Raw genomic sequence first — 18,847 nt, 5'->3', positions numbered from 1 at the left:
GTGCACATTTTTTATACGACCTACAGAGACGCCATCTTGTGTTGGAGAACGTATAGTATAACAAATTAGCGATAGAGTGATCCGCCAACACATCACAATCAAATAACTAATTTGCCAAATTGAAATCTCCACAATGTGTAACACTTTCTAATTAAAAAATAAAGATTTAAGTTTCATATTGTTAAACCGATTTATTCCATGTCCATGAAATCTTTTTCTCTATTTTTCATGTTTATTTCGCTGGTAATCTCGAGGCAAGCCCCAAATGTGATTCTTATGTCCCGCCTCTCTTTAACGGATGTCTGTTTCTCTTTAGACCACTCTTTTCTCTCTATCTCACTATCTCTTTCTATTTCTCCTTGTCCATCGTCCCCATCCCTTCTGTATTCGATTTTCTCACACTCAACATCAGTATTATCATCATTATCATCATCAACATCATGATCATCATCAATATCATTAATATTATCAGCAACAGCAGCATCGTCGTCATCAAAATCAGAATCTTTATCATCATCAGTATCATGATCATCATTAAATTAAGAAGCAATATGATATGCAATACCATCACCACCAGCAACAAGCAGCATGAGCAGTATTGCTATCATCATCATCATCATCAGTTTACCAACATTTTCTCAAAGATCTTGCAACACTGCAAATCTTATATCCATCACAGAGGTTTATAATCGAGAAAGCTAATGAATTGTCCAGATGCAACATAAAAGTTTCTGATTTAAATTATTTTATTCACATGACTGAGATAATGAGGGTAATTTTTACAACATGAAAAAAGGCAAACATGTTAAAACAAATAAACGAAATGAATATTGCCAGATACATTTGTGACGAGGAATACGAAAATTCATTGGTGGTGAAGGCGATGATCATCAGTCTAATACCCGACCCCCCCCCCCTACTCCGAGAACGGACGGACCCCATGCGTGTTACCAAAATGTCCGGTAAAGGGGTACTTTTCGTGCGACAAAGTCCGGCCCGAGAATTGTAAAAAAAAAAGGGGGTGTATTAACTTTTCACCCGGAGATTTCTTTAAAAAGGGGGTGTTTTTTCTTTTTTTCCTCTCATCTCTTTGGACTCCTGAGAAATTGTTTAGAATTTAGGGGGGTACATTGAGCATTTTTCATGATTTAGGGGGGTCTCCAAGGCAGTTAAAGCCGGCGAAAAGCCCGCGAAAGGGGGTTCGGAAATGTTGGCAGTCCTCAGATAGGAGGTGCTTTCAAAAAGAGGGAACTAGCATATGCGTACCCTAAATAACACTGAGGGGGGGGGGGGGGGGGGGCGGGGTCTAATATTCTTCTTCTTCGTCTCCTTCACCCTCTCCCTCAACGCAGGAGTCGACACCGACCTCTTCATAGTCCTTCTCGAGAGCAGCCAAATCCTCACGAGCCTCGGAGAACTCTCCTTCCTCCATACCCTCTCCGACGTACCAATGGACGAAAGCGCGCTTGGCGTACATCAGATCGAACTTGTGGTCGAGACGGGCCCAGGCCTCGGCGATGGCGGTGGTGTTGCTCAACATGCAGACAGCACGCTGAACCTTGGCAAGATCACCACCAGGGACGACAGTTGGGGGTTGGTAGTTGATACCAACCTTGAAGCCAGTTGGACACCAGTCGACGAACTGGATGGTACGCTTGGTCTTGATGGTAGCGATGGCGGCGTTGACATCCTTGGGGACGACATCACCACGGTAGAGGAGACAGCAGGCCATGTACTTGCCGTGACGGGGATCGCACTTCACCATCTGGTTGGCGGGCTCGAAACAGGCGTTGGTGATCTCGGCAACAGTCAGCTGCTCATGGTAGGCCTTCTCAGCAGAGATAACTGGAGCATAGGTGGCAAGAGGGAAATGGATACGTGGGTAGGGCACCAAGTTGGTCTGGAACTCGGTCAGATCGACATTGAGGGCACCATCGAATCGCAGAGAAGCGGTGATGGAGGAGACGATCTGGCCGATGAGACGGTTCAGGTTGGTGTAGGTGGGACGCTCGATGTCGAGGTTGCGACGGCAGACATCGTAGATGGCCTCGTTGTCGACCATGAAGGCACAGTCAGAGTGCTCGAGGGTGGTATGAGTTGTCAAAATGGAGTTGTAGGGCTCGACGACTGCGGTGGAGATCTGGGGAGCAGGATAGATGGCAAATTCGAGCTTGGACTTCTTTCCGTAATCGACGGAGAGACGTTCCATGAGCAGGGAGGTGAAGCCAGAGCCGGTGCCGCCACCGAAGCTGTGGAAGATGAGGAATCCCTGGAGACCTGTGCACTGGTCAGCCAGCTTCCTGATCCTGTCGAGGACAATATCGATCAGCTCCTTTCCGACGGTGTAGTGACCACGGGCGTAGTTGTTGGCAGCATCCTCCTTGCCGGTGATCAGCTGCTCAGGATGGAAGAGTTGACGGTAGGTACCCGTACGGACCTCATCTGAAGGGATAGAAGAAAAAGCAACAGAACTGAAATGTTGAATAAAATTATCTTCTTCTTCCTCTTCTACTTCTTCTTCATTTTTCAAAATAATGTTCATGTAATAATCCAAGTGGGGTTCTAAAGAAGGGAGAGAACTAAACCCTCGTTAAACGTTTGACATGTCGCCTAATTTAATATGTCAACCACCCCCCCCACCCCCCCCAAAAAAAAAAAAAATTAAATTTGGTGATTTCATTTTAGTGGCTACCAAGAATTTGGATTTCTCTTTCTCTTCAATAAAGTGAACGTAAGTCCTAATTACACCATGCATGCAAGTACCTAAATCAGTGACTAATCAGTGACTGCGATGTCATATTACTCACCGACTACGGTTGGCTCGAGATCGACGAAAACGACACGTGGAACATGCTTGCCAGCTCCGGTCTCACTGAAGAAGGTGTTAAAGGAGTCGTCACCACCTCCGATGGTCTTGTCTGAGGGCATCTGGCCATCAGGCTGGATGCCGTGCTCCAGGCAGTACAACTCCCAGCAGGCATTGCCCATCTGGACTCCGGCTTGGCCGACATGGATAGAGATACATTCACGCTGTATGGTGAGAAATGAAGATTTGGTATGAGTACATTTATTTGTGTAAGTATAATTATTTACGGATTGATCTTGAGATGAGAGGGGTAAAAAGCTAATCCTATATCAAGAAAGCTCACTGTATTTCTTGTCTACAGATTTGTTGTATCTGACGTTCAAGTAGTGACCCTCCCCCTCCCCCCCCCCCCCCCCCCCCAATCCCCTCACCCATCACGTTTCCGCGGCCCATGAAACCGGTGCAATGTTACAATTCCGTAGTCTGGTCAAAATGTCAATTCGAAAGTATAATCATTTTTGTCTTCATAGGTTGTTATTATTTTCTCTTATAAAGAAAGTTTTACATAATTTATAACATGTTATAAAAAATTACAAATAATCTTCACATAGGCCTAAATAAATTTGCAAGTGAACTTTAACATTTCTATACAACAAATAAATTTTCATATAAATTTTTTTGCAAATGAAGTTACACATTTACAAAAGAAAAATATCCACATAAACAAAATTATAGTTTCACACAATTTAGACAAATCGCACATAGACTTTTTACAATTTCCTCGACCAGGTTGCATATAAATTTCAATTATTTCCTTTCTTTTCCACAATAATTTTTCACAATTTCCTTCAGAGAAAAAAAAGGGTTGTATGATAAACGTAGTGAGATAAACATACCGGGTGATCGAGGCTTTTTCAGTTTCAAATCTCATGATTTATATTTTCGTTAGTTTTATGTGGCAGGTGCGAATTCCTAATTTCTGTGGGGATAGCGGTTGCCATAGCGATAACAATATCATGGTTGCGCCGTTATTAGAGTGACGTATCATTTTATTCATATTAATGATTAAAGATGACGGTGGTGTAGCAGTAGTAAAATATATTGTATAAAATTGTATAAATAATGTATTTTGATTATTCTGAATGTGATGTCAAGTCAATATGATGTAAATAGCATGATTTTGATTATATGTACTGCCTCTGATATTGAGAAAATAAAACACCGCATAAAAAAATAAAAAAATAAGAGATAGGAAACTGCATGCAAGCTTGTGATTGATTGGAGGACCTGCGACTGAATCGGATCAAGTTACAATAATTCTACATGACTGAGACCCCTGGGTTACGGGGGGTGTACTCAGAAGGATATGAAGTAAAATCGACTTACCATGATGATGTTTGAAGGGTTAAAATGTCAAGATCAATGTCCACGAAATGCCTCGACGTGCGATGTGCCCAAGCATAGAGTGGGGAATGGGGATATACTGTACGTTGTATGCTATACACACGCACACACGAACCCTCAAGAAAAACCACGGCGGCAAGCGCTTTGTTTACCTCGCCCACAGTCAACACAAAGGCATCGCATTGGTTGCCAGCCGCAAATCGAAAATGAAGGCGCCTTTTCGCTTCGTCTAATGAATGGGGACTTCGGATTTGGGAAATCATTACAAAGGAATTGATAGAATGAACGATGAATGCATTCACTTTGGTCAAAACCTGATCCTGACAACCACGAGCTTTAATGCGTTGTACACTAAGAACCTTTATAGATAAAACACACTGTCTATCACTTACAGCCACTGGCATACTGATGGGGGAGGGGGGGGGGCACTGTTTCACCCACTTTTCAGATACCCACAAAAAGCCCCCTTTTACATAGAATAAGTGCCACATTTCTTTTCTAATACATTTGTAACTGTCCTTTTCCTCTCTTTTCATCTTTGGCGAGTTCGTCTTTTCAGGTGTGAGAAATTCCCCTTTTCACCTCTGATATTTTTGCCTTTTTTTTTCTTTGGCTCGTGCCCCTTTTCCTTTTAAATAAGTGTACTTCTCCCTGTTTAATAACAACCCCCTTCATTTTCTCTTAAATTCCACTTTTCACCTCTGATCATAAGTGCCCCTTTAGTTTGACACGTGCCCCTTTTCCTTTCTAATAAGTACCATATTTCCTTCGGATAAATCGTCCTTGTTTTCACGAAGTGACGGTAGTGAGGAAAATCGTAACGCAAAGTGAATGCAATTTTTTTTCACTACCGTCACTTCATGAAAACAGCGACGAAATGCTCCTTTTCCCTTTTTACATGAGCCCCTCCCCCTTTTTAAACTGCCCCTTTTAAAATCTGATGAATGCCCCTATCAATCTGATAGGTGCCCTTTTCAGGTGCAAGAAGTGCCATTTTCACCTCTGAAGGCTCTGAAAATTGCCCTTTTTACTTTGACACGTGCAACTTTTCTTTTCTAGTAACTGTCCTTTTCCCTTTTGATAGGTGCCTACTTTTCCTTTCTCCATAACATGCACCCCTAATTCAAGGCGACTTAAATCCCCTTTTTCTTTAATTTGCCCTAGAGCTCGCTCGCTACGCTCGATGTTATAATTATGTTACTTATACAAGAACTTTTCAGTCTTTCTTCATCAGATTGTGCTTATTACTCATCAGGGTTTTGGGGGGTCTTCTTTATATGATGTAATTTTTTGGAACTGGGACCTCACAAATCTTAAAATAGTTGATTGCTCGCTTCGCTCGCTCGAAGATTAATATTAAGACCATCACACCAAACTGCAAAGGTATATACCAATGTCTAAAAATGGTGTAAGTTGTGTTGACGTCAGGCGCAGATCCAGGGGAGGAGCGGGCCTTGCCCCCCCCCCCCCACTCACACACACAAAGAGAGAGAGAGAGAGAGAGAGTGAGAGAGAAGGAAAAAAGGAAAGGGAAGGACAAAAGAGGAAGAAGAAAAGAAGGATCAGATGCAATTTTCTCATCAATGAGATGTGGATCGGGGGGGGGGGGGGGCAAAAGGCCCTTGTCTCCCCCTGCCCCCCCCCCCCTCTAAAAAAGAGAGAGAAGGAAGGTAAACGGAAAGAGAAGAGCTATTAAAAAGGGAACAAAATAGAGGGAGAAAAAAAAAAAGGTGAAAAGAAGGGGGAGATCAGTTGCGGTTAATCCCGCCAACAACGTGTGGATCGGGGGTCGAAAGGCCCTTGCCCCCCAGCAAACCTCAAAGAGATTAAAGGAAGGGAAGGGAAAGGGAAAGCAGAGAGAAAGGGTAAGGACAAAAAAAAAGAAGAAAGGTAGGGGAGATTAGTTGCGATTTTTCACGTCAACAAGGTGTAGATCGGGGGGAGGGATAGGGTACTCTGTCGTACTGATAGGGGGGGGGGGTGTCTGGGGAAAATAACATTCAAACGTGGTTTATTTCTAATTCGATACCAGTGATTTACAAGGTAAAAATGCTCATCTGACCGCAGGCGCGTAGCCAGGGGGTTGTGGTGGGGGGGGGGGGGGCGGTCGCCCCTCCAAAAAAAAAAACCGCCGGCCGCAACAAAATATAAGAGAGGAGAAAAAAGGAAAAGGACGTGGGAAGAAAAAAGATTAGGCAAAGAACATTTTTGAAATTCAGATAAGGTTTAAGAATCAAAAATGGTACAACGAATCGTCTTCTTTCTCTAATAATTTAAGGTAAAGTCAAAGATCCCGCACTTTGCGTGGGAGGGGGGGGGGGGGAGCTGAATTTAGACAAGGATTAAGAGTCGAGAACGGTAAAACGAATCGTCTTCTTTCTCTAATGATTTCATGAAACGTCAAAGCTTTCGCGCTTCGCGTAGGAGGTAGAGGGGAAACTCGCCCCTCCCTGCACCCACCCCTCCCCCTGTAAGTGATTCGCACGCTTCGCGTGCTCACTACCGCCCACCCCTTAAATAAAATCCTATAGCTACGCGCTTGTCTTACCGTAATTAATTGCCGGGACCCCATGTGCAAATTATTGACATGCCAGTGTCACAAATAAAGTATCAAAATATGCTCATCTGACCGTAATTAAATGCCTAAAACCCCTGAGCTTCCGGGGGCTCTTCCCCTGGACCCCACCAGGGGGCCTAAGTCGGGCCCCTGAATACTTATCTGACCGTTATAAAATTACTCAAATCCCTGAATTTCATAGGGCTCAACCCCTTGACCCCACGCCAATCAGTAACCTGCCAGTGTCATGAATAAGGTATCAAATATGCTCATCTGACCGTAATTAAATACCCATACCCTCTGAGCTTCCGGGGGCTCCTCCCCCTGATCCCCGCCGGGCTTTGCTTCTAGACCCCACGCCAATTTACGCTACGCTCTACCTGTGTGTGTATTGGGTTTTTACAGACGTGTATCAATCAGATATGATTATTTACGTCTAGGGACCGAGCTTTAAACGTCACCATCCGAAAGACGTGACTCAGTTTCGAGCCTGTGTCCTCGGCTGAATCAGTTTGTAACTTCCACTTTTAGCTGGATTACAGGCGCACGCCACAACGCCTGATTGTAAATACTTTAGCCTCCCCCCCCCATCCACTTCGAAAAACGTTCAGCGTTGCCTGCATGTAAGAGAATGGGGCGATGCGGATTTTTTTATCTGCCTCTCAAACGTTTTTGCTCATTACGTCACTGCTGGTCGCCATTACGTACCAATATTTGGCTCGCATAATTTCAAATTCGGGCTCCCCTAAGAATTCCTGGATCCGCGCCTGGTTGATGTATCCCTTTGTAGGTGCCCCCTTTTCCAGAAATTACCTTTTTTGTTGTTGGTGCCCCCTCCTTTATTTGGAAGACGCTCCGCCGCCCCTGCTTTATGCTACCTGGTGGTGATAAGGAATTTGTTCTGACCCCCTAAAAAGTTTTTGCTCATTATGTCACTGTTCACAGCTTTATCATATTGATAGCTTTTAAAGGCTTGATTGACTATTTCAAAGCAAATTGCCCAACATATCTCTATTATTTGAGGTACCACCAGAGCTGTTGGGTATACTCATGTGAAAGTTTGAAATGCTATGAGTCTGAGAATTGGTTTTAATATAATGTACAGTATTCACTTACAGACCCCGCTCCCCGTGTTATGGCCCATGGGAGAAAGAGAATAATGAAATAAAAAGGTGAGTTGAGTGATTGAACGAGGATACCTACAGCCCCCCCCCCCCCAAAAAAAAACACGCACACTCACCCCAACCTCCTCCAAACATTTATTAATTCCCTTATCAAGAGACGGAAAGTAGGCTGAATTGGTACGGGGTGACCTTTAAATTGGCAATAGTAATGAAAACAAATTCTGTGGCACTCTCAAAACATTTCATATGAATTTATTATCAACATTTAATTTGTACTTCAGCAAAGAATGGATAAGATTGCCATTCTTAAAGTTCATTAAGGTTTATTTTATGATATAGACCGAACAAAATTCTATGTCGCATGGCAATTGGACAAAAGTTAGGCAATTTTTAGGAATAAATTAAAATAATAGAAATCAACGAAAGAAGACAGTTTGGAGTCAAATATTAACCTGATTATGTCACGAGATGGCGCTGCACAGTTTGGTCCTTCAAGCCTCGTTTAGGAACCGAGCTGATCAGATTAAACGTGATAAAACAGAACTACGTACATTGTAGTTGTAAACCATCAATAGGCTTCTAATAAATTGCGATTCTTATGAATTCATCATATTTGTACAATATTTTATTTTCAGTTTTCTTTATTGATAACTGATTTTTTTTTTTTTTTTTTTTTTTATATCAACTGGTCAAAGCACAGATATATCTACTTGTGCAGGATGTATGTCCGCCGCTTTTAAAGCCATGTCATATACCAGCAGCATGATCAGATGCTGCTAGCATATCCAAGGGTCGAACCCAAGACCTCTTGTCTGAGAATCAACAGCCTTTACCAATACACCACAGTGCTCCTACGGAGTCCTAGAAAATGGCATAGCGCGGGAGTCCTTTCATCGAGGCTGATCATACCAGGTGAGTAGACTCACTAGCATACTGATGGGGGAGGTGGGAGGGGTTGGGCTTGGGGGGGGGGGGGGGCAATTGACCCGCCAAATAAAATTCAAACGTGGTTTATTTCTAATTCGATACCAGTGATTTACAAATGTTGCTGAAATGGCATGATTTTTACCTGAGCTTCCGGGGGCACTGCCACCTGGACCCTGAATGCTCATCTGACCGTAATTTACCCCCCCCCCACTCCAAGAAAGGAGGGACCTCATCTATGTTCCCAAAATGTTCGGTAAAGGGAACTTGTCACGCAACAAAGTCCGACTGGTAATATACAAAAATTGGCCCGTATTGACTTTACACACCGGACTTAGGGGTGTGTTTTCAAAAGGAGGGAACATGCATACGCGTACCCTAAATAGCACTGAGTGGGGGGGGGGGGGGGGATAACTGCCTAAACTCCTGAGCTTCCAGGGGCTTTTCCCCCTGGACCCCACTCCAATTAGTGACCTGCCAGTGTCGCAAATATGGTATCTAGATATGCTCCTCTGACCGTAATCAAATATGCCTACAATAAGAAAAGCCCTGAGCTTCTGGACTCCACCAGGGGCCCTAAGTCGGCCCCTGACTGCTCATCTGACCGCAATGCATAAAACCCATGAGCTTCTTGGGGCTTTGCCCCTGGACCCCACAGATTGTAATATTTCATGTACAAGCATTTATTTGTTTTGTTTACTTCAACAGCTGAAGCGTTTTTGAAAGAAAAAGTGAGAAATGACTAGTTAATTAAAAATTATATACTTTTTTTATTGTATTTTGAATATTCTGAAAGTGATGTAAAGTCAATATAATGTAAATTGTATGATTTTGATTATAGCTACTACCTCTGGGATTGAGGAAATAAAACACCTTATAAAACTTTTTTTAAATTAAAAAATGATGCATTGGACCACTTTAAACAATGAAGCACCGAGGCACGAAACATTCAGTGCATCATAATAAACCTGGTACAAGGAAATTTTGACGGCACTTTTGAAAAACCCTGGTGCTCAGTCATCTGTGGCGGGTTATTAATAGGGTATCAGTAGACAGAAATCAAGTCGTCTTTTAAAAACAACACAAATTTCAAGGTCACATTACATATGACTTTTTAATTATAAGCTACTAAAGTTGGGTGCACATTTTTTATAGGCACTGCAGAGACGCCATCTTGTGTTGGAGAACTTTTAGTATAACAAATTAGTGATAGAGTGATCTGCTAATACATCACAATCACATTACTAGTTTTACGAATTGAAATCCCTATTATGTGTAACACTTCTTAATTTGAAGAAAAAAAAGACTAAAGATTTAAGTTTCATATACTGTTTAACCGATTTATTCCAAGTCCATGAAATCTTATTCTCTCTACTTATCATTTTTTCTACTTTATAGAGCGGCTTGCTAGTTTAATAGTTAGGTCACGATTCACCTCGAAACTATGTTTCGTCAAACATTCTCTTGTCATGCCCCAAATCTGCGAATATAATGCCCCACCCGTTCTTTATTAAACGGATCTCTGTTCTCCTTATATCCCTCTTTTCTAAATCACTGTCCGTCTCTCTTTCTCACCATCTCTTTCTCTTTCTCCTTGTCCATCGTCCCCATCCCTTCTTTATTCGACTTTTTCACCCTCATAAATATCATCATCATTATCATTATCATCATCACCATCATAAATGTCATCACCAATCATGATCATCATCATTATCATCATCAGACTTTTCATCATCGGCATCATCATCGTCATCATCACCATTATCATCATCATCACCATTATCCCCATCATCATCATCATCATTATCATCATCATCATCATCATTATCATCATCATCATCCTCACCATTATCATCATCATCATCATCGTTATCATCATCACCATTATCATCATCATCATTATCATCATCATCATCATCATCATTATCATCATCATCATCATCATCATTATCATCATCATCATGAATATCATCGTCATCATCATTATCATCATCATCGTCATCATCATTATCATCATCAGTATCATCACCATCATGATCATCATCAATACCATCGACAGCAGCACCAGAAGTATCGTTATCATCATTTGCTCGAGGATCGTACAACACTGCAAATATCGTACATTCACCACAGAGGTTTATGATCGAGAAATCTAATGAATTATCAAAATGCAACATAGAAGTTTCTGATTTAAATTATTTTATTCACATGGTTGAGATGATGAGCGTAATGTTTAACAATTTGACAAAAAACGAAACGAATATTGGCAGATACATTTATGACGAGCATTACGAAAATCCATTGGTGGTGAAGGCTGTGATCTCCGGTCTAATATTCTTCACCTTCCTCCTCCTCTCCCTCTGCGTCGACGGAGTCGACACCGACTTCTTCATAGTCCTTCTCGAGGGCAGCCAAATCCTCACGAGCCTCGGAGAACTCTCCTTCCTCCATACCCTCTCCGACGTACCAATGGACGAAAGCACGCTTGGCGTACATCAGATCGAACTTGTGGTCGAGACGGGCCCAGGCCTCAGCGATGGCGGTAGTGTTGCTCAACATGCAGACGGCACGCTGAACCTTAGCAAGATCACCACCTGGGACGACGGTGGGTGGCTGGTAGTTGATACCGACCTTGAAGCCAGTTGGACACCAGTCGACGAACTGGATGGTACGCTTGGTCTTGATGGTAGCGATGGCGGCGTTGACATCCTTGGGGACGACATCACCACGGTACAGGAGACAGCAGGCCATGTACTTGCCGTGACGGGGATCGCACTTCACCATCTGGTTGGCGGGCTCGAAGCAGGCGTTGGTGATCTCGGCAACGGTCAACTGCTCGTGGTAGGCCTTCTCAGCAGAGATAACTGGTGCGTAGGTGGCAAGAGGGAAATGAATACGTGGATAGGGCACCAAGTTGGTCTGGAACTCAGTCAGATCAACATTTAGGGCGCCGTCGAATCGCAGAGAAGCGGTGATGGAGGAGACGATCTGGCCGATGAGACGGTTCAGGTTGGTGTAGGTGGGACGCTCGATGTCGAGGTTACGACGGCAGACATCGTAGATGGCCTCGTTGTCGACCATGAAGGCACAGTCAGAGTGCTCGAGGGTGGTGTGGGTGGTTAGGATTGAGTTGTATGGCTCGACAACAGCAGTGGAGATCTGGGGAGCGGGGTAGATGGCGAACTCAAGCTTGGACTTCTTTCCGTAATCGACGGAGAGACGCTCCATGAGAAGGGAGGTGAAGCCAGATCCGGTGCCGCCACCGAAGCTGTGAAAGATGAGGAATCCCTGGAGACCTGTGCACTGGTCGGCCAGCTTCCTGATCCTATCGAGGACAATATCGATCAGCTCCTTTCCGACGGTGTAGTGACCACGGGCGTAGTTGTTGGCAGCATCTTCCTTGCCGGTGATCAGCTGCTCAGGATGGAAGAGTTGACGGTAGGTACCGGTACGGACCTCATCTGAAAGGGTAGAAGAAAATGCAACATTACTTGATTGTTGATTATAATTATCTTCTTCTTCCTTTTCTGCTTCTTCTTCCTTTTTCAAAATAATTTTCATTTAATAATTCAAGAGGGATTCTAAAGAGGGGAAAGAACTAAACCCACTTTAAACGTTTGAAACGTCACCTAATTCAACCTGTCACCCCCTCCCCATTTTAAAATGGAATTTGAAAATTGTTATTTGGTAAATTCATTATGCTTGCTGCCTAGAATTTGAATTTCTCTTTCTCTTCACTGTAAAAAAAATAATAGTCGAAATAACTCAATAAAATTGAGGAAAAGAATTTACTTATTTTTATTAAGTAAATATTACCTACGGCATCTTAAGTAGAATTTACTTATTTTGCTGAATACATTTTTACTCAGTTAAATCGAGTTACATTAACGTAAATAATTTAAGTATTGTAATCATTTTAGATAATTAAAAAAAAGCTATGATAGAATTACATATTGCACGATTTGGTACCCACCTAATCTAACATGTAACATCCACTAATCATTCACTACTTCTATTTAAGATTAATCATCAATCACTAACACTACTTCTATTCAAGATTTAACCGTTTATATATATATCTACCACCATCACAAACTATTACATACGCTTCAATTCGACACATATTGAAAGGCTCCAAATTGTATATATATACTTAATCGTAGCATCTTAAAAGGAAAACTGGTTGACAATTTCCTGAAATATCAAGTTTTGATTTGTTTTGAACTGGGTAACAATTAAAAATTGTCTTGTCTTTGCTTAGCCATGTTAAATGAATTAGTAAATGTTTTAAAGTCCTTAAATTTTCATTCAACCACAAAAAAGAATTGTTTTATTTAAAAAAGAGTTTAATTTGGTCTTAATGAATATTCATAAATTATGTAAATATTTCTATTACGCACTGCATCGGTCCTTACTTTAAAAAGATAAGAATAATCAACATAAATTGTTTGGGTAATACGTATAATTTCTGATTTTGAGTTAAAATTACTAAATTAATACAAGCTGAAATTACTTAAAGTTCTTATGTATTTGATTTTACTTAAATATTCCACGTATGTTCTACTAAATTGAAAGTTTGAGTTAGCAAGACTTAAATTCAGTGCGTAAGTGGCAAAACTAATGTTTTGAAGTAAATTCTAAATGGAAAAAATACGTAAAAAATACCAATGAACAAATTTTTTTCTACAGTGTTCAATGAAACGAAGTATTTCTAATTTCACCATGCATGCAAGTAATTAAACCAGTGACTACGATATCATATTACTTAAAAATACTCACCGACTACGGTTGGCTCGAGATCGACGAAAACGACACGTGGAACGTGCTTGCCAGCTCCAGTCTCACTGAAGAAGGTGTTGAAGGAGTCGTCACCACCTCCGATGGTCTTGTCTGAGGGCATCTGGCCATCAGGCTGGATGCCGTGCTCCAGGCAGTACAACTCCCAGCAGGCATTGCCCATCTGGACTCCGGCTTGGCCGACATGGATAGAGATACATTCACGCTGAAGGGTGACAAAAGAAAATTACAAATTACAAATCTACAGATTTGTTGAAAACCCTAGATACCGCGGAGGTGTTTCTGGAAGTGCATGGCTGAACAGATTTGGACCGGAAGGTCGGTTATAGAAGAAATATTTGGGGTGTTTGGGGGAAGGGGACTCCGATTGGCTTTTGTTGCAAGCAAGTCTAGCAATTTACCTCCTTTAGGGGGGGACGTAACGTTTAACTGAACATTGTAGTTAAATGAGGGAGATCAAACTTTGTATTCTACTAATGCACTTTGACAAATAATTTATTTAAACAAAATTGTGATGGAGCAAAAGATTTGCATTCTGTACTTCTGCACTTTTGACCACACAGGCAAATTTAATTTTCTCAGTTCTCTCATTAGGGTAGTACAGATATTATATGGCGATTTCTAAATCTCGAAGGGGAGGGAGACGAACACATTTCTTTTGACAGATTTATCTAGAAATAGGGATCCCTCATTCCGTTTGAATCACCGACACTCTGAGGCACTATTAACATTTTACAATGCTTAGCGGACCGGCCTATAACCAAGATTATAGTATTTGTTGAATACTGAAGCTTTGCACTCCAACCAAATTATCGTATCATGTACAAAATGTGGTAGGCCTATGTACATACAAAGTGAGGGCTGTAGCACTACCCCCCCCCCCCACCACCACCCATGAAACCGGTGCAATGTAACAATTCTCGACAAAATGTCAATTCGAAGGTATAGTAATGGCGCCTTAGATAAGCATACCGGGTGATCGATGCATTTTCAGTTTTAAATCTCATAATCTATATTTTCGTGAAAATGAAGAAATGGTGAGGGGAAATAATTGCTTTCAGTATGTCGTAAATTGTTAATATACGGCAGGTGAGAACTCCTAGTTGTTGTGGGGATAGCGGTTGCCATAGCAATAGGAATATCATGAAATGGTTGTGTCGTTAAGTGACGTATCTTGCAACAATAATTGTAATTTCAGCCAGTATGTATATCATTTTCTTTCACAATAATAAATACAGATTACGGTGGTGCGTCAATAGAAATGTTGTTCTTCTAAAATATGAAATATCTTAGCTGGGCCCCGTCTTATGAAGAGTTGATATTAATCGCAACTTACTTGCGATTGATATCGATAGCAATTATGTACATAGGAGATATGATACTGCAAACTTGCGATTCGGTTCAATCGTAACTCTTAGACGGGGCGCAGATGTTCACTTCGCAACGTTATAAAAAAAAGCGATGGTGGCAAACAAGCAAACATACCTTTGCATGATGATGATGAAAATGAAAATAATAACAATAATATAACTTAAAGCCCCACATCACTACGTATAGTTAATTGCGCCCTCTATATAGCAACAATGCCTAATAGGTGCAGGGGCTTGTTGTTCCCCCATTGATCCCCCTTTTCTTATGTTAATTGAGAGGTGATTTGATGAGATAACCACCTGTCAGTGACCTTGCAGGGTGGTCTACCCCCCCCCCCCCTCCCCTGGCCAAAATAGTGCAGACGGGCTTTAAAGCACCCGTCGACCGCACCTAATTTTCACAAAGCCAGCAAACCATCTCATCTGGTTTCCGCAAAATTTGAAAATCCCTTTTTTAATTTTAATTACTAAATAGATTGTAGCGAAGCAGATATATTAAAGTATATTAGCCACTCAAGACTACGGTGGATGTAATAAGAAGGATAAAGAGTAAAATCGACTTACCATGATGATTTTTGAAGGATTAAAATTTGAAATTCAATGTCCACGAAATGCTTCGACGTGCGATGTGCCCAAGCAAAAAGTGGGTATGAGAATATACCATGGAGATATATGAATATACTGTACGTGGTTATGCTGTACACACGCATCCTCGCAAGAACACTCACGAGAAACCATGGCGGCAAGCGTTTTGTTTATACCTCGCCCACAACTATGGAAAGCCGTTGGTGACTTTATTCACGTGCCCCAGACGTATGGAACGCGGCACACGTCTGCTAAATTGACCAATCACCGCCTGTTATTTAGCAGGCGCGTGCAAGGTGCGATAGCACACGCCTGTTACTTTATTAGCACACGTGTGCCTTTTTCCAGACGGATGCTGTTTACTGCGCATGCGTCTGGAATTGATTGACCAATCAGATATCTTGTTTAATATGGAGTTTAATGTGTGTGTACGGTGAGTGCATGCAGCGCAGACAAGCAAAAATGTGCCTTGCACGTGGTGATCGACGCACGTGGTACTCTTACCGTTCTTAAAAGTATTGACTTTGATTTCTATGTCAGAAAAGAAGTATAAATTGTAAGAGTACTTCCAATGAGGTTGGAACCTTCTGATGCAAAGAATAGTATGTCAAATTATAAACGAGGTACCGAACTGCTATATGATTAACGTTTATCCTCCACCTAGTATTGGAGTTTCTAAATACTATAAAGCTAGTCTAGGGTTGATAAAGAAAAGGTAAGTCTAATATCATGAATGGTAGTTTCCAGATTTACAGTCTATCATTCAGAACCTACTTTAATTGCAAATTAGGTGGTATACTATGCAACAGTGCCATTGTGATAATGTGTATGATCCAGTGTAGATACATAGTGTTGGAACAAGATCTCTCCCCCTCTTCCATCTCTCCTTTATCTCTCTTGGGTCAGGTCAACCTCACTCGTGGTAGGGGAACCCACACACTCTCTCTTTCTCTCCCTTTCTCCCCCAATATTCTCGTTAATGTTGTGTTGTTGAGCAACACTCTCCATTGGGCTAGGACAGGGGGATTAGTGATAGGAGGCATGTTTGCTTATCAGATTAGAAGTTGGAAACACTGTGAAGAGTTTGCATTTGCTTGGCACAAGGGATTGTCTGACCATTATTATTTGGTAGTTTTCAATCGAATAAACCTGCTCATATTTATCCCATAGGCCTAATTATATTTAAGGGTTGATGTTTGGATGTTGATTGGCTTATAATACAACATGTATTGCTGTATATTGCATAAGTGGAAGTTATCACATTTCTTAGAGACAATCAATTTAATATTCTTTAGTCTATATTTCTTGTCTTGTATATAGTTTATGATTATTCCTTTATATTTCTATATGGGTAGTCGAAGCATAATAATAGTGCAATAATTATAGGTGAATCACATGCAGATTGCAGTATTGATTGATAAGTTCGTTTTCCTAAAACGATATTTACACCTGAGATTATGTATGTGTTGTGTGCTGGAGGAGTACAACATATTTCTATGTTAGTATTATTATTTCTAAATCTGAGAGGATAATAGATTAGCGCGTTTAGATGAGATTGCCTAGGTACAATGAAGGTCTAATTTAAAGTTAGGGTATAACGAATCACCATCAGGGCCGTCTCCAAGGGGGGGGGGGTGTGGGGTGCGACACCCCCCCCCCCCCCACCTGTCAGGATATTGTCGGGAAATTGCGCTGCCGTCGGGAAAAAAGAGAAAAGGGGGAGGGGAAAAACAGAGGGAAAGGGAAAGAAAAGAAAAAAAAAAAAAAAAAAAAAAAAAAAAGAAAAAGGAAAAGAAAGGAAAGAAAGAAAAATAAAGGAAAGAAAAGAGAAGAAAGAAAGAGAAAAGAGAAAAAGAGGGAGGAGAGGAAAGAAAACAAAAGAAAGAAAAGGAAAAAAAGAAGAAAAAAGAGTAAAAGAGAAAGAAAACAAACGGGGGGTGAAAGAGAGGAGAAAGAGGGGAGGTAAGTGCCTGAGAGAGGAGGAGTGGGAGTAATAGAGAAGGGGGTTGTTGGGCATATGCAAGTACAATAGATAGTCCATAGGAAAAACAATTTAGCCTTCGGCCCCGGGTTTATAGGGTTAAATTTGTAGATATTGGAAATTTAATTTTGTCGGTAATTGGTGGCTAGTTTTGTCGGTAATCGTTGGCCTCTACACCCCCCCCCCCCCCCACTGAAAAAGGTCTAGCGACGCCCCTGATCACCATATTAGGTATAAATATGATGTGTATAAGAACAAAACATATATAACATTATCTGTATGTAAGTGTTTATTCGATTTGATAATGAAACTGCTCTTATAATAATGTAGATGTTAGTTAATAGAAACTCTGTAGGACCATGCATTATGGTTCAAGGCATGCCCACATAGAGAATTTTGTTATGTTAGGGGTCGGGGCCAAATGCAATGAATTATTGATAATTTATTGCATTTTCTTTGTGTGTTTTTTTTATTTCTGGGGGCGGCGACGTACCCTAGCCCCCGCTGTTTACTCGTACCGTACCAAGGGAATACTGCGGGGAGGGTAGACCGAAAGGCGTAGCGTGGTCGTAATGGTGTTTTTTTTTGGGGGGGGGGGCAGGGGCAGGATGATGGGTCGCGTACTTTATTGGGGCACGACTTTTTTCTTTATTTGTTCAGAATTGTACGTTTTCAATAAATGTTTTCTACAAATAATCGAGGCCATATGGCGACCCCCCTCCCCCCCCCCCCTGCGCCTACGCCACAGCCGTGGGGTGTTCCCTATTCATTATTTCGCTTTCTTATTATCATTTTGTTTATTTCTAATTTAATTTTAATTTTATTGTTTATGAAAAGCGACCCTCAACCCATGTTATGAATAACGACCCTTAAACGCGAACCATCATCCCGGGCCTACCCCCCCCCCCCTCCCCCATCAGTCTGACCACGTACTGCAAGTACATATTACCGACAATTTACGTTCAAGTAGTTCATAGATGGCGTAGCCTGTGTGCGTTTCGCGGGGGGGGGGGGTTGGGTGTAACAGCGTTGCCATCTAGGGGCTGATGTATCATGTCCCTAACTCACAGCAAAGGAAGGAATCGACAGAGAGGGGGTTGTATGGACTGAAAGGGCAAGTCCACTTCAAAAATTAATAACAAACCAATCAAACTAAACGTTTGCAAAATAGGATAAATAATAAAGGTTTGGATTTTTAATGACATGAAAAACTTTTAAAATCACAAGACAAATTGGCAACTCACTCATAAGTCTGTGACGTCATTCAGGCGCGGATCCAGGATTTCTTAGGGGGGGGGG

The 18,847-nt window shown here is 41.7% G+C and overlaps 2 protein-coding genes across 2 annotated transcripts; both read right to left on the bottom strand.

Annotated features, from left to right (window-relative positions):
• Positions 1-1,281: 1,281 nt before the first annotated feature.
• LOC115928093 (tubulin alpha-2/alpha-4 chain-like) lies at positions 1,282-4,321 on the bottom strand. Its single transcript, XM_030994833.1, has 3 exons — positions 4,193-4,321; positions 2,808-3,030; positions 1,282-2,442 (listed from the first exon to the last, which is right to left on the bottom strand). Exons 1-3 carry the CDS (start codon positions 4,193-4,195, stop codon positions 1,307-1,309), a joined length of 1,362 nt encoding a protein of 453 aa, XP_030850693.1. The 5' UTR covers positions 4,196-4,321; the 3' UTR covers positions 1,282-1,306.
• Positions 4,322-11,038: 6,717 nt separating this feature from the next.
• On the bottom strand, positions 11,039-15,669 carry LOC115928092 (tubulin alpha-1 chain-like). Its single transcript, XM_030994830.1, has 3 exons — positions 15,547-15,669; positions 13,595-13,817; positions 11,039-12,276 (listed from the first exon to the last, which is right to left on the bottom strand). The coding sequence occupies exons 1-3, from the start codon at positions 15,547-15,549 to the stop codon at positions 11,144-11,146; spliced, it is 1,359 nt and encodes a 452-aa protein (XP_030850690.1). The 5' UTR covers positions 15,550-15,669; the 3' UTR covers positions 11,039-11,143.
• Between the last annotated feature and the right edge of the window lie 3,178 nt (positions 15,670-18,847).

Source organism: Strongylocentrotus purpuratus, unplaced genomic scaffold (genome assembly GCF_000002235.5).
Source record: "Strongylocentrotus purpuratus isolate Spur 01 unplaced genomic scaffold, Spur_5.0 spur5_scaffold_21, whole genome shotgun sequence".
Lineage (NCBI taxonomy): Eukaryota > Metazoa > Echinodermata > Echinoidea > Camarodonta > Strongylocentrotidae > Strongylocentrotus > Strongylocentrotus purpuratus.
This window is presented reverse-complemented; position numbering and strand designations above follow the sequence as displayed.

Coding starts and splice junctions, on each gene's coding strand:
- LOC115928092 (XM_030994830.1), bottom strand. Junction 12,277..13,594: donor TCTCGAGCCAACCGTAGTCG/GTGAGTATTTTT, acceptor CTACCCTTTCAG/ATGAGGTCCGTACCGGTACC.
- LOC115928093 (XM_030994833.1), bottom strand. Junction 2,443..2,807: donor TCTCGAGCCAACCGTAGTCG/GTGAGTAATATG, acceptor CTATCCCTTCAG/ATGAGGTCCGTACGGGTACC.